The 15,602-nt window shown below is 48.5% G+C and overlaps 1 protein-coding gene across 2 annotated transcripts; it reads left to right on the top strand.

Annotated features, from left to right (window-relative positions):
- Nucleotides 1-622: 622 nt before the first annotated feature.
- On the top strand, nucleotides 623-13,231 carry MYD88 (MYD88 innate immune signal transduction adaptor). Of its 2 annotated transcripts, none has more exons than XM_054816731.1 (5): nucleotides 623-1,493; nucleotides 4,578-4,709; nucleotides 6,550-6,730; nucleotides 7,857-7,948; nucleotides 9,657-13,231. In XM_054816731.1, the coding sequence occupies exons 1-5, from the start codon at nucleotides 1,148-1,150 to the stop codon at nucleotides 9,725-9,727; spliced, it is 822 nt and encodes a 273-aa protein (XP_054672706.1). In that variant the 5' UTR covers nucleotides 623-1,147; the 3' UTR covers nucleotides 9,728-13,231. The 2 variants fall into 2 exon arrangements, with proteins under 2 accessions (XP_054672706.1, XP_054672705.1); XM_054816730.1 differs by having other exon boundaries at nucleotides 637-1,493; nucleotides 9,926-13,231.
- Nucleotides 13,232-15,602: the final 2,371 nt, after the last annotated feature.

Here is a 15,602-nt window from a genome sequence, read left to right as displayed (position 1 = left end):
GTTGGAAGGGACCTCAAAGATCATCCAGTTCCACCCCCCTGCCATGGGCAGGGACACCCTCCACTAGACCAGGTTGCCCAAAGCCCCATCCAACGTGGCCTTGAACACTTCCAGGGATGGGGCAGCCACAGCTTCTCTGGGCAACCTGTTCCAGTGCCTCACCACCCTCACAGGGAAGAATTTGTTCCTAATATCTAGTCTAGATCTACTCTCTTCTAGTTTAGCCCATTCCCCCTTGTCCTGTCACCACATGCCCTTGTCAACAGTCCCTCTCCAGCTTTCCTGTAGGCCCCTTTAGGTACTGGAAGGCTGCTCTAAGGTTTCCCTGGAGCCTTCTCTTCTCCAGGCTGAACAACCCCAACTGTCTCAGCCTGTCTTCACAGGAGAGGTGCTCCAGCCCTCTGATCAAACCTTCCTTGCTGGAAGAGTTTGGGAATTTGGAGATAGCCATATGTGTGCTGCTGTGGAACACTGTCACCCAACAGGGAGCCCAGGTTTGAACTCCCCCATCCCAAAAGCAGCCCTCCCTCAGTAGATGGGACTGGATTTATTACCACTAGGGATCCATGTGGGCCTCCTTCATAAAGAACACTACCATAATTCTGTTAAAGCTCTTTGAACACTTACCCGGTGTAAGTGATAGGTTCAGGACTGAGAAAAGAACTGACATGGAACACAAACTCCTTCTAACAGAAGGAGACAAATCAAGTGATTTTGAACACGCCCTGTTGGGGCCACGTTAATAATCCCACCGTTTGTTGTATTAGGGGGCTGGACAGGAACGTAGCCATCACGGGATGACTATGGCGGGACAGCGCTGTTCCCTGAAGCGTCTCCCCCCACCCACACCACGGGTCCCGCGTGTTCCCTCCGGGGCAGCCCCACGGCTCCGTTAAGGAAGGAGCGGAGCCGGAGCGCAGGACGCTGTTCGCCTCCTGGAGAGACAGCCGGGCCTCAAGCCGGGCGGCGGGAAAAGCCCTGCCCCGTGCGCCCCGGCTGCTGCACCGCTCCCCACGGCGGGGAGGGCGGGCAGAGCCCGGCGGCGGCGGCCGGGAGAAGGCGGAGGCATGCGGCGGCGAGGCGGGGCGAGGCGGGAAGCGAAAGAGCCGCGGAGCTGCCCGGGGGAAGTTGCGAGAGCGGCGCGACCATGGCTACGGTGCCGGTGGGCCCCGATCCCGGCCCCGGCTCTGCCCCGACGCCGCTCAACCTCCACGCCGTGCCCATGGTAGCGCTCAACTACGGCGTGCGGCGCCGCCTCGGCCTCTACCTCAACCCGCGGGTGGCGGCGGCCGCCGACTGGACGGCGCTGGCGGAGGAGCTGGGCTGCGAGTACCTGGAGATCCGGCGGCTGGAGGCGCGGCCCGACCCCACCGCCGCCCTGCTGGAGGACTGGCAGTGCCGCTGCCCCGGCGGCGCCACCGTCGGCCGCCTCCTCGACATCCTGCGCCGCCTGGGCCGCCACGACGTCCTCCTCGACCTGGCCGACAGCGTGGGTGAGGCACGGCGGCACCCCCCGCCCCTTCCCGGGCGGCCCCTTCCCTCAGGGCGGCCGCGGGGGCCCGCCCGGCTCCGACCCGCGCCCCCGGCCCTGGAACGGGGAGGGGGGAGCCCTGCGTGAGGGACGGGCAGGCCGGCGGCTGTAGCGAGGCCGGAGCGGTGCCTTCGGGGGCCTGTCCCAGCCCGGGGGTGTCCGTAGGCCGCGCTCATGCGGGAGCGGGGCTGAGCCGGGCCGCCCCTCTGCGGGCCGGGCTGGAGGGGCCGTGTCTTTGCCTGGGCCCGGGTTTCGTTTGGGGACGCTGCGTGTGGCTTTTGCCGCCCTCTGCGACAGCCGGGCCCAGCTAAGCTCGATGTTTCCTTGATGCCTGCGAGGGAGGGGATGCTGTTTGTGTTGGGGTTTGCTGCTCTGTCCGGGGAGGTCATGTTAAGAACAAAATGGCACGCAAGCAGAAAGACCCTTCCCTGACTGTGGAGTGACCTCCTCGGTGCTGTCATAGGAGCCTCACATAGCTTCCAGGAGAGAAGGGAGAAGCATACAGTATTTCTGCTAACCATAAGCCCTGCAAAGTTATCTGGAGCCAAAACCTTCAATAATAAGGTTTCTGTGTGTCAAAGGATGCTTTGGGCCAGGTCAGCCAGGAGACTGCTTGCACAGACATGGGACAGTATGAAAATTACAATGTGTGGATCTGGTGTGATGGGAAGGTATTTGCAGGGAGAGATGAGGGATGTGTGGAACTGGATAATGGAAGGATAAAATCATTTCCTTGCAAACCGAAAAGAAATTGAGATAGGGTCAGCAAAAAGCAGTAAATATGGAGGTCCCAGTGCTGTTTTGATAACTTGTTCTTTATAGACTCTTCATATTCTTCATGATCACAGAAATCCAAAGGGAAACCAACTGTAAGAACTGTCATCAGAAGGGGAAATGCATTGCTGAAGGATTTCCAAGGCCAGAGACTCCACTGAAGTCCTGTGCTGTATAGTATAGTTTACTGGGTTAGCGATGAAGAAATAATAAATCTCGTTTCCTGTTACTCACGGAGATAAATGAAGATGTAGAAATTCATCTATGTAGGGAGCCTGACCAAGAAGCAATGGAGGACTTTCCCATACTCCTGTGGTTCTTCCTACTCAAGAACAAACTCTGAAGACTTGGCTTTGGGAAAGACAAAAAAATCAGTGCGCTTCGTGATCCACTGAGCAGAGGGTCGTAACAAATAGCTGAAGCTTCTGGCTGTGCGAGAGCATTGGGGCTTCACAAAAATGTTGGGCATCACCTGGGCTTCTTCCGACCCTGAATTCAGGAGCTGGAAGGTAGTATGGTGGACAGTCTTTGTCAGAGCCTGAATGACTGGGAGGAACGCAGGCTGCAGGAAAATCACATGTTTAGCCGGGCAGTGGGTCACACTGATAAGAGGAGACAGATAAATTCTTGGAAGAAAAACCCACTGAGGGCTATTCAACACATAAGTATTAGCTCTGACTCAGGAAGTTCCTTAAGTGCAAATTGTTCAAAAGACAGATTATAAAAATGGATTGTAGATTACACCTAAAAGATTATTTTAGAAAAATATCACTGTATGCTTCTTTTATTCTTATGTTCTCCCCTAGGCATCTGTTTTTCACCACTGCTGGAGACAGGATGCTAGGGTCGATGGGCCCTCAGCCTGACCCAGCGTGGCCATTCCTGTATTTTATTGGTTTTGGCTGAGGATTGCAGCCAGGAGCTGTGACCTGTTGGTAGGTTAACTGTTGGACTTGATGATTTTAAAGGTCTTTTCCCACCAAAACGATTCTATGATTCTATCGTTCTGAGCTCTTGCAGAAGTTGGAAGTATTTACACTCGTAAGAGGAAAGGAAATGGGCAGTTGTGTGCGCTCTTATGCGTGGTATTTCCTGATGCCAAGGGCATCTTTGTTTATGCCATTAGGACTCTTGCAGTGGGATTCAGCTCAGAATCAGCAAACATCAGTACTGAGGTTTCCGCGGTCTGCGCTTTCATCACGGGAGGTGCGGAACTGGGGCACGATTGGGCTGCCCACACGAAGGCATCTTACCCGCATCGTGCACGTCCAGGAGATCCTTTACTCTGCTGCTGCTGTTGTACCAGGGGCCTCTGCAGGTGTGCCAGCCTGACCCTGAGCGACCCGTCCTTCTCTGATTGATACTTGTGTTTGTGTTTTCTTTAAGGGAAGGAGAAGGCTCCGGAGAGTTTCATCTTTTTGTTAATTCCTGGTTTCAAATCTCCTTTTACTTTCAAGTTCTTCTGTAATTGCATATCACAGAGTGGCAGAGGCTGCAGGGTTTCTTGTCACTTCTCCAAAGACTTTACATTTAGATTTATCTTTCATTTTTAAACAAAATCTGTTCATAATAGATCTCTGTCCGTCCCTGTCTTGTTCGGGAAGTTCGCAGCAGCGAATGTGACAGGCTTGCTTGCCCTTACCCCAGAGGGGACGTGTACACCGGCTCTGCCTGAGCGACGGAGCATCTCCACTAGTTGTTGTACAATATAAAGCCCATTTCAGGGGCTCGCTAGAATTTTACATAGTCCTCCTGTATGTGGTGAGGTGTGTACGCACCGTCACCTGCAGTTCTGTCTGACGAAGGCTGGTGGTGGTGTGAATCAGCTAATGTGTGTAAAAATGTGTTATTAGTAAAAGACTTCTAATTGAGAATCCCCCCCCCAATTATTTGATGATATTAATTACTCCAAATTGCATAACAAAGCAGGCAGTAGACTTGAGACCTGTTACACACATGATACATGCCGTTTAACTAAGGGTAACATGAGGAGATTGGTTTAAAACAAATAAAAGGAAGTACTTCTTTACACCGCAAGAGTGAGCTTCAGGAATTAGTTGTTACAGGAGGTGGTGGAGGCACCACCAAGAGGTTCAGAAAGAGGTGAGAGAAATTCCAGGACATCAGGTCCATAAACAGGTATCAAAGACCAGACAGGGGTTTTCCCTCTGACATCCCTGATCCATGAAATAGCTATTCCTCTTCTGAAGAACTCCAGCAGTGTAAAACCGCCGTCACAGGAGCCTCTCGCATTGGTTGTGTGTTTTTGCAGAGGAGGACTGTAAGAAGTACCTACAAAGGAAGCAGGAACAGGCCGACCAGCCGCTTCAAGTGCCAGCAGTAGACAGCAGCGTGCCGAAGACGTCAGAACTGATGGGCATCACCACCAGGGATGATCCGTACGGTAAGCGCCCATGATTTCGTACCTCCTGTTGGAATTGCCTTCAGCTGTAGCAGATCCCCACGAGAAGCACAGAAAACCTGTTTGCTTTCATTACTCTTTGTGACTGTTCATAGCCAGAATGCTTTAGCTGGTAGTCTGCAGGCATTTTCATTTTTCCTATTCTCTAGGGCAGAGAGGAAAAGCAATCCTAGGGAGTGCCATACCCAGAAACAGCCTGGCACAGACACACACATGGGAGGAGAATTCCCAGCAATGTGTCCCTTAGCACAGCATGGCACAGGGCAGAAAAACTCTGTGGGCTGGAGTCAGGGGGGAAGGATGTCAGAGCCGATTGCCTCGGCTATGCTGCTCTGTCTTCAGCAGATTTAACCACCTTGAATAAAAAGGAAGCAGGGTTTGACATACAGCGGGGTGTGAAGTGGGGGGAGAGAGGAAACACAGTTCTCTGTGTGTGTGCTTGCTGGGCTGCACCTGCAGCTCTGCGTGTGTGTGTGCAACTGCGTGCTGGGCTGCATGTGCAGTCTTCTGCATTTCTAACCATGCCGGGCTGCCCACGCAGCCGTACATGGGCATGCTGGGCCGCGTGTGCAGCTGTGGGCTGAGGACGCAGGCGTCCTGTAGAGTTCTGTGACAGGCGGAGCAGCGGCCGAGGCTGAATGGAGCTGTGCCATCTTAGCTCTTCAGATGCTTCTCTGGCCAGCCCGACTTCGGGTGGCCACCTCTGCTGTACGTGGGGACATCGTTAACCCTCCCCAAATGTCCATAGAGCCGACCGATGTGCCAGTGTTTGTACACGGCAGCTTTGCCTTATGCCTAAGTTAGCGCTGTGCCCCTAAAGCAGCACCCTCATTTTGATGGACCTGGCAGCCAGTTACCCTTCTGCCTGACTGGATGTTTCTTGGGCTGAATCCACCTGCCGGGTTGATACTTTTCTCAGCAGCTTTTAGAGCCTGACCTATTTTTTCACTGTGGTAGGCTTTAACTGGAATAAAAACTTGAAAATAGATGTAGTGACATTGATACGGAAAAAAACCAACCCACAGTGGGAAACTATCCAGCAGTATTAAGGCACTTAATTACGAGAAACGTTGCCCTTAAAATGTAGTATTTTAATATTTGGATAAGTGCTAAATAAATGAGCACTGCCAGCCATTAACATGTTTGGAAAACAGGGCCATTTACTTAGGATATGAGTTCAGGTACCCAAGTTTGACATCTTTGCCATAAAAATGGCAGGTTCCAAATTTCAGAGCCTACCTTGTAGCTCAGTAGACAGCAAATCTCAGGACATTGCTGGATGAAGGGCCCGCAGGAAAGTTTTGCTTGGGAAGTTTATATCTCTGTGACCTGAACTGGAGAACTGGGACCCCAAGCCACAAGGGTGCTTTAGATGCGTAACTCCCAGTGAAGTCCCAGAGCATCGGGGTTCTGAGTTGCATCCTCCAGGGCACTCTGCTCCCTCCAGCTTTTCCCAGACTCTGTCTCGCCGTCTTCCCTGTGCCTGGATGCTATTGCCTCTGCAGATTTTGCATGTCTGCATCTCAGCAACCCTTCCCTAACCACTGCCAGCGAATGTGGGTTGATGCGAATAGCCTGCACTCTGAAACAAAGTGGTCAAGGCACAGACGTGTTACCTCCTGCCAGCCCTGGTTTGGACAGGAGTCTGGCTGAAGGGTACCTGATCTGCTAAAATGTTAAATTACCTTCACGAGTTTGGCCAGAGCTTGTCTGTCAAAGCTACTGATTCTGAGTCAAAGTCTGTAGGAGCCAGTGAAAGTTCACTACAGGAGTTAACTTCATTTATAGTAGAAGATGACAGCTACATTTTTAATGGTTTCAGGGAGTGGAACAGAGATGTTTGATGCCTTCATCTGCTACTGTCAGAAAGACCTTCAGTTTGTCCAGGAGATGATCAGGGAGCTGGAACAAACGGAGTTCAAACTGAAACTCTGTGTATTTGATCGGGATGTGTTGCCAGGAACGTGTGTGTGGTCCATCAGCGGAGAACTTATAGAAAAGAGGTAAGTGAACCGTGGCTGCTTGGGACAGCTGGGTGTAAGGGAACGTTATGTTCGTTTTACCATGATGTCTGCAGTGTTGTGCCAGCGAGGCAGTAAAAATCCACAAGGATGTCTTTATGAGGTTTGGTTTATGCTCTTGGCTCAAGAAGGAAGACTCGAACATTCCCAAACATGTCGCTTCGTTGTGTTCACAAGGAAGATGCCATTATAGTGGTGCTGCTTGATCCCTTTTCTCGTGGCTGGCATATCCTGCAGTCGCATCTTTGGAGGTGACTGGGAAATGAACACAGCTCCAGGCTGAGACAGCTGCACCCCGCAGTGAGGAGTGCGAGGGGACAGCGCTGGTATTGGCACTGACCTCAAGGGTCCTTCAAACCTCTGTGGGACACAGGTGTGGTGGGAGCTGTGGGACATAAAAGCAACTCCCCAGATAGAGACATACCTAGAGAAGATGCTTTCTAGTGTGAAGAGAAAGAAGTACTGGCCCTTGGAGCAACTTTCTTTCACAATCCTGCCGAATTAGGCCCAGTGAGAAATCCCATGGCAGGGGTTTGGGTTTTAAACTTACCAGCCTTTCAGAGGGAGGTGGCTTGGTGTTACCAGAGACCCTCACAAGCCCTCACTGTCCCGGCTGTCGTACGTAGAGAGCCATATGTGTTACAACCAGGCACCTCGAATGAAAGTAAGCAACAAATTGGAGAATAAAGCTCAAATTTATGAAATTGGGTAAATTCACAGTAATTTGAGTACAATAAAGCTCTGTCCAGTTCATTCTAATATTAAAAAGTACTGGTTATGCTCAGTCAATAAAGGCAGCATGCAGGCAGATAATTCAGATGGCATTGCATGTAATATATAGACAGAGGATGAAATAAAGATTGTGCAGACAATCCGGACTTTGCTATTTCTTTGTTTTTAGTAGCACGTAGCTGTAATCAGGTTTATGTGTGTAACGTAGCTAGCTGTCTGTAGTAGTCCTTGCTCTGTAGTTAATTCCTGCTGGAACCCAGCTGGTGGGTTCCTTTCTCCACCAAGAATTCAGAGGAGTACCGACTTCTGCCAGTGAGAATGAGGAGCATCCCTGTTGACGTGTTATTTTTTTCTCCCCTGACTGCTTTAACTTCAGGTGTCGGAGGATGGTGGTCGTCATTTCAGATGATTACCTGGAAAGTGATGAATGTGATTTTCAGACCAAATTTGCTCTTAGTCTTTCCCCAGGTAAGTTCTCACAAATACCCTGTTTAAAACTGCATATCAACGTTATAATTTTTATTACAGTAACATCTCCAGCTGAGATCAGTGCTGTACTATTGGGCACTGCACAAATGCAGAATGAAGGGTAGTTCCAGATGTGTTTAAACAGATTAGATAAATATGGGTGAGAAATAACTGATAATTACAGAACTGGCAACTCAAACCTGGGTTCTGACCACTGACCTGTTTCATGTGTGTGAAGGTCCACCCTGGCACAGAGCTTGCCCTGGGTGTAACGCCCTTCACTAAGCAAACAGAGATTTATCCCTGTTAGAAGCAGCCATGAAAACTTAACAGTGGCTTTATAATTTTGTTGTGCTGGCAGGGCTGGGACTTGGTTCCTTGCCCTGCCATTGACCTTCTGCAGGACCGCAAGCGAGAAGCTTAGCTTTCTGCGCTTCAGTGCTCCAGCTGTCAAGTGGGCTAACGCTGCCTGCTTCAGAGATGTTGCTGCATGTCAGGCTCATGAGGTGCTTCAAGATCCATGCAGGAAATATGCTACTAAAGAGAAAAGTATTATAATAAAATTAGGGTGTGAGTAAATGCTGGGGGTAGGGTAGCAGGTAATGAACACGGAGCTTTTTGCAGAGATCCTTGAGTATTGTGGATAGGTAAACAAAATGTGGAAGGAATGTTCACCTTGGATTGGAAAAATCTGTTACATATTTTGTTCTGAATTGAAAAGCCTTCCATTTCCTTCTGTCAAGTCTGTTCAGATTGCTTTTCTCTACCCACTAGTTATTCTACACTTGTATATGTTGCTGGGGAGTGAGCGCAGCACAGCCTAACAGTGTAGCGGGTATGTAATACCAGTAGGAGTGTCTGCATGTAAAGTCTCTTTTCTAGATGAGGTCTCTGACATGGTTTTTAAGTGACATGCCAGAGGTTAAACTGGAAGCCAGTGGGAGAGTTAGGAATTAGTTCCATCTTCCTTGACACAGTAATTTCATACAATGGCCGTTAATCCATTTAGTATCTCTAGCACATTGCATCAGCCCCTAATCATCAAGATTTGTAGCAAAGTCTTTTTAGTTCTTCACCAGTTTTTTGTTGGCATCATACCTTTCGTTAGAATAACAGGAAAAGAGATGCTCGTCCATCTGTAATGACCTGAGCTCTACCATTAAAAAGATGCCTGTAAATACAGGCCTGTAAATCTCAGTTACCCATTTGCGTGGGGTAACTAATGCACAGAAGGGTTTGGCGGCAAGTCCTGGGAGCTCCACAGATTACTTAAGCATCTGCTGCAGTTACGGAATCTTGGTTTCTTGCCTCATCCTGGTCTCAGCGTCATCACTTGCACTGGGCAGCATGGTTTAGGTGGTAGCAGGTGTCCCTGTGGAGAATTAAAAGGGGAGAGGTTCTTCTTCAGAAGAGCTGCTCCCTCAAGCAGTAGCAATCACGGGGAGAGTTGTCTCATCTTGTGCCTGCCTCAGAAAAGCAGTTCATGTTAGCACAGTGATTCCTCACAGCCCCTTGTTGGGCAATGTCTGCAGCCTATCTGAGTAAATCAGGGTAGGAAGAAAAAGAACTGGAGATAACCCAGCACAGCCGACCATCTAGCAGCAGCTTAGTCTCTCACTTTTCTCTTCACGTACACCTGGAAGTAGTCAGGACTGTACACACCTATTTGCGTTCCACAAGAAACTGCTCTGTTCTTTTATGTCTGCAGTTGACGAGGCCTTCATCACTCCCATCAGCGCAAGCTGCCCTGCGCATCCGAGATGGGGCCCTGCTACGTAGTGGAGTGAAATGTCCTCAGCAGAGGGTTTGGGATTCAGAAACTTCCTTTCCAGGGTGACAGCTAGTGGAATTATAACGAGATGACACAAAATCGGGAGCAAACCTGGTTCTTGTGGTGTGTGTGCCCTGTGGGGAGAAAATGGATACGGGATCTGACTGGCTCTGTGTAATCCCCTGCCTGTGTGACCTGTCTTTCAGGCGCTCGTCTCAAACGGCTAATTCCAGTCAAGTGCAAAACCATGAAGAACGAGTTTCCAAGTATCTTACGGTTCATTACAATTTGCGATTACACCAATCCATGCACCAAAAAGTGGTTCTGGACGAGACTGGCAAAATCCCTCATGCTGCCGTGATGCAGTGGTGAGAGCGAGGTGCTCTTCTGTAATCTACCCCGGCTGTGCCTTTGGACCATGGTATCGTTCACGCAGGGTCTTCTACCACTTCAGAACCTGGATCCTTGCAATCAGTGTTTGGAGCCTGCGACCAAGAGCAAAGAATTTTCTCTAGCACTTTTTTATAACTATTGCTATAAAGCAACTGTGTGGATGTTCCTGTTCAAGTCGGCAAGCAACAGCATCCAGCGTTTTGTGTAGGAAGCACTTCCACTGAAAACATAGAAAATCTACGTGTAAAGACTGTCTAATACAAGAAGGCTCTATTGTAAGCATTTAATATGACCTCAGAGCCTCAAACTGCAGGCTTTCCTACATATTTCCTATTATTTTAAAAGCTGTTTCATGGCTACAGTAACATCTAGGCTTGGTGGTTTTTTTAAAATTCCAGTGAAATCCCATGGCTGCCTGGTGATCTGCAGGCGCTGAGGTTATAACTAATGCAGAATTACTGAGCTTGGTTTATTTTCTGTGGATGTTTTCCTCCTCAAATTGTATCACAATATTCCTGACCCATGTTCATTTACAGAGTGAATCCCTTGTCACTTATATTTTCTGAGGCAGTCCCTCAGATTTGCCCAAAGTGGTTCTTTTTTGCTCATTGAAAGCCAGAACTGTAAGGAAGGACACACCCGTGTACCATGTTGGTCATCTCTGTTCAGGTGACGTTTGCTTAAGTGACCTTCTACTAGCATTTTATATTCCCAGATCTTATACAATGTTTAAAATAGTCTTCCTTTACTAGAAATTCAGTCTTAAAATACATATTTTCAGCGCAACTCCTTACTACATGAAGTGTGGGATGCTGTTGCTTATTGACTTGAACAGACCTGTGCACCTCAGTGGGTCCAGGTCTTAAACTCTTTCACCTTTAAGAATCTTCCAAAACACATCAGCTTTTGGGATGCTTCAAAGGTACAGGGATAAATATTGAATAAAGAGTGTATTAAATTATCAGTTGGGCTCTTTAAAATATATAGGCCAATGTTGCATTAATGGGAAAGAGCATATTTTAATTAACCCCCATGATCATTGATATATTTCTGTGACTAAGGCTAGGAGCAACATTGATATTTCTCTGCTTGTTAGACTCAGCCTTGAGTCCTGCAGAGTGACTGCTGGGTCTCCTCAGTTCTCAGTGCTTCTGCCCAAAGCAGCATTTTAAAGCAACCCCTTGGTCTATTAAACAGATTTACAGTAAGTGTTTACTTTCTAAATTTGGAAGAGAAGAATCTCGTTTATGTATCTGCAATTGCTTGAACTCTGCCACTTCGTTCGTTACTTCAGCCGCTGACTCATGTTGATTTTACGCCTTAATGTTTTACTAGTTTACATTTTTAAGGTTACATCTGGATGTGATTTTTTTTTTTTTTATTTAGGATTTAAAGCATTACCAGGCTGAGGTGCGGATAGAAATGTGTGCTCCTGCCTTTCCCTTGCCCACCCTATCCTTGTCAGGGGCTGCTGCCAAGTCCTGCCCGTGAGCTGCTGCTGGTTCCTCCTGGCCAAGAGCGGCCCCTGACCTGAACACGGTGAAGCTTTTTTGTGCACCTCAGGTTAGCGTCAGGGGCCGTTTTTGGATATGGCCACAAGCTGGGTGTTTTTCAGTCCCTCCTACAAATATTAACTGCTGCCATCGTGCCGAGGGGACATTTGCATCTTTCTGTCTTGCTAGAACAAGTGAGAAGTCTGTGAGCACAGGAGGAGGAAAGTTACGCTGATGATGGGTTTCTAAGTAGTTCATCTTTGTATCCTGTTGCCCTCAGGCCTCTCCTGCAGAAGCAGAGACAGCTGCTTGCCTCCGAGTTTCTGCATAATCGTTAAATGTTAATTATGTAAGTGTTTCTAGAGGCTGCTTGATCCCCAGGCGCTCCTGGGGCTCGGTGAATTCTCATACTCTGGAGTGTCTATAAACATTAATTATGGGTCATTACTCAAAGGACCAAACCAGATTCCTCTTGTTTCCAGAGCTGAAAGGCCTCTGGTAACTAATTAGGGGGAGCACCGGCCCGGGAGCCGCGCTGCAGACGCTAGAGGGAGGCAGTGGCCCGTGCTGGGCCCTGCGAGGGATCCTGCCCGCTGGGTGGGATGGAGGAGACCAGGGATGGACCAGCTGCGCCACGACCTGCTGTCACAGCCGGGCTCCGGGATGGAGAGGAGAGGAGTAGGTTTTCTTGTGCCGCCTTCTAAGGAGGCTTTTGCGAAAATAGAATTTCAGCAGATTGAAGCTCGTGCGGTGTCTCGTGCGCCAGTCCTGATGCGTGGTTTGGGACTTGGGATGTTGCAAATGAGGAGAAAATAATAGCGAAAATAATGATGTTTGTAGCAGATGATCTGGTGATCACAGGGAAAGTGCTGCTTCTGCAAGGGAAAGCAAAAACAAGAGCTGAATTTCTAAACCTTCTGACTTCCAGTAGGTAAATCCGATATTCCAAATAACTGTGAAAGATGTCAGTGCTTCAGCAGGGTCTTGCAATCGTCCCTGGCCCTTCTGTCCACCTGGCTTGGATGCCGGGCAAGTATTTCTGTTGCCGGACTGTTGCTTTATTGGGAACAGTTACAATCGTCTTGTAGGCCAAAATAATTATTTTGGGGTGAGATAACAGCCTTAAAACATAAAATATGTGCTTTAAATATGTATCCTCTTCTATGTAAAAACCAGAGTTTATGCACTTCTGACATTTTCATAGCTGTCTTGTCATGGTGACTTGATGAAGTGTGACATCTATGAATGATCTAAAATCTAGTTATTGTAAACACGTTTCAGTAGCAGTTGTGGTTTTTCTCCCCTCTTTCACGCTCAGTGGAAGGTCAAAATTGTGAACACCTTTAAAAAAGGGATTTACAAAATTGTGATGTTACTTTTTTTTTTCCATTTTGTTTCATTCCCTCACTGAAATTGTCCTAGTTGAATCTGTTCATACCAAATCATTTATTTTTATATATATACATATATATTTATATTACTTTCTATCCTGATACAAGTCTTTGGAAAAGTCTATGTGTTTTATAGCCATTCTGAAAATAGTCGATAAGTCTGTGGCTTTTTCCTCCTCAAAAACCAAACTTTTGCTACTCGTGAAAACATTTTAAAATAAAGAATTAAAACCCAGCAGGCTGAATCTCATCTCCTTCTTGGGCATCGGAGAATACATACTGGGTCTCGAAGTGTGAGCAAGAAATAATACGGGCTGGATCTGTTTTGTTTTTTTGTTTCGCCTAAACAGCTTCCTCAGTGGAGGCTTTTGGCCATGCCTGGAAGAGGGAAGAGGTAGAGTTGTGTCGTGTCAGGAGGAAAATGATCAAGGAATCGTAGTTTAGACACGCGCGGTTCCTCTCCAGGTCTCGTTTTTGACTTTGGGGTCTGTGTCTGTCACTGTCCTGGCCCTGCTGCAGCCCTGGCACCCAGTGGGCTGCAGGGAATGGGGACAGAGCCACTTTAGCTCCTACTCTACAACCTTTCTACAGGCCCCGTGGGGGATATACTGCAGTGCAGCAAGCTGGAGGATGTGCCAGCTTTATTTCCTTTGGCTCGGAGTCAGTCCAAGCCAGGGAAATAACTTACAAACCCAGCAGCTGTCGGGCCAAGGCCCTGCCACAGGAAAAGACGAAGGATCACAGAATCGGGGAAGTGTTGGTTGGAAGGAATTTGGGGAGGTCAGGGACGAGCTGCACTTCACAACAGGAGGGGTTGCAGGCTACGCCGCTCGCAGGAGAATATTCCCTATAAAGCACATGAAGTAACGTCTTTGCTATGGCTACTACGAGCGAACATATGGACGGTGATATGGAAACCATCCCTCAATATATTATTCCAGATAGAAATCACTGGCAAGAGCAGCCTGCCAAGAGAGTCTCGGTCCCAGCAGAGCTGGCATCCCTTCGCTTTCAGTGTGGCTTTGCACCACTTGCCCGTTGCGTGTTTTTAAGCAGTTACTGGTTTTTGCCTGTTCTTGGCTGTAGCTCAGATCCAGGTGGGGTCAGGGCGTTCAGCTGCAGTAGCTCTTCTTTATCCATTGTTCCTCTTGTGCCAGAAGAAATATTCCCAGTCCTCCATTTCATTTGGATGCAGGAACGTCAGCACCATCTCCTCGTTTTCTGGAGGACAGTGTTTACCTGCTGAAATTCAGTAGCCGCTGCAGAATGTTCTGAGCTTCAGAGGCGGAGGGTGAGAGATGAAGTATTGCCCCTTGACGGATCAAATTCTGTTCTTCATCACACTGACATGAAAAGAGTTGCTTTATTGTGATCGAGGCGCTGCTTGGTCCAGAGGGCATGTTTACAGGAAGAAAATTAGCACAGGGAAGAAAATGTAATTATGCATAAAAATGGCTGGGAAAATGTTGTTTGAGTATCCTGGAAACATATTTTAATAAGGCAATAAAAAGAAACAAACCCCAGAAGGTTCACATTACTGGAAAGCATGCAAATAGAGCTTATTAAAAAGCACCTCTGTCAGACCTGTTGGGGTTTTACCAGACAACCAGACACGCGCTGTGTACAAATACTTCTCTAAAGGTTATTTTCTCTAGGTGCTCTGTTATAACCATTTTTGGCTCAGCTGATCCCCACCAGGATTCTGAGATGACTTTGAACCCAACCCAACTTCTTCCTAAGTACCATCAAGCCCAGCCTGGAAAACTTGTTTATTTTGTAGCAAAATTTGCAGTCAGGAGAATGGATATTGTTGTATCTCCTCTGGAGCTGTGCTGCTCCGCAACGGTTTAATTAATTGCAAGTGTATTTAAGAGTTAAGCTGTTCTAAAGTCTAATTTTCAAACAATGCATTTTCTGCTCCTGTAGCTGAGCCCGGCTTAGCAACGTGCTTTTCCCTCCTCCCATTTTGCTGATAAAGCTGCTCATGCTGTGGCGGAGGTTGGGGCTGCCCATGCCCATCAGACAGCAGTTTCTATCGCAGCTGGATAAGGTGGTTTCCACAAAGGCATGTGGTGGTGCACCAGCAGCTGTGAACTGTCCCATGCTGCATGGGATGCATCTCTTCAGAGCATGAGCGCCTGGAGTTTCACCTGGCTGGTACCTGGTGGAGGGGCTTCAATTCCAATTTCCCCAATTCCTAGGCTCGCCTAGGTTGGGTTTTGGCAGGGCTGGACTGGAAGGAGGGAACAAACGTGGTTTGCGTTGGGTGAAACACTTAACTACACCTCATTACAAAAGGTTGCTTGGAACTATTTTCCTCCTCCTGTTTTGCACCCACCTTCCCACTGCCCTGCTGAGCGGCGACAGCCGAGCGCAGTATCTGGGGCTGAGCTTGAGGACAGCACGGTGGCTCCGTGCTGCGCTTTCAAGCTTCCCCTTCCCAGCAAACGCAGAGCCCCCCGGTGAGGAGGCAGGTGGCAGATGGCTGGAAGCACAGAGGCGCTGGGAGGAACGTGCCAGGGTTTCAACAGCCGAACATCCAGAGTCTCCCTGGACGGGACAGATTTTGTACAGCTCTCAGCCCTACCATACGTTCAGGCGGGGAA

Source organism: Grus americana, chromosome 2 (genome assembly GCF_028858705.1).
Source record: "Grus americana isolate bGruAme1 chromosome 2, bGruAme1.mat, whole genome shotgun sequence".
NCBI lineage: Eukaryota > Metazoa > Chordata > Aves > Gruiformes > Gruidae > Grus > Grus americana.
This window is presented reverse-complemented; position numbering and strand designations above follow the sequence as displayed.

Coding starts and splice junctions, on each gene's coding strand:
- MYD88 (XM_054816730.1), top strand. CDS start 1,148: ATGGCTACGGTGCCGGTGGGCCCCGATCCCGGCCCCGGCTCTGCCCCG. Junction 4,710..6,549: donor CACCAGGGATGATCCGTACG/GTAAGCGCCCAT, acceptor TAATGGTTTCAG/GGAGTGGAACAGAGATGTTT. Junction 7,949..9,925: donor TGCTCTTAGTCTTTCCCCAG/GTAAGTTCTCAC, acceptor CCTGTCTTTCAG/GCGCTCGTCTCAAACGGCTA.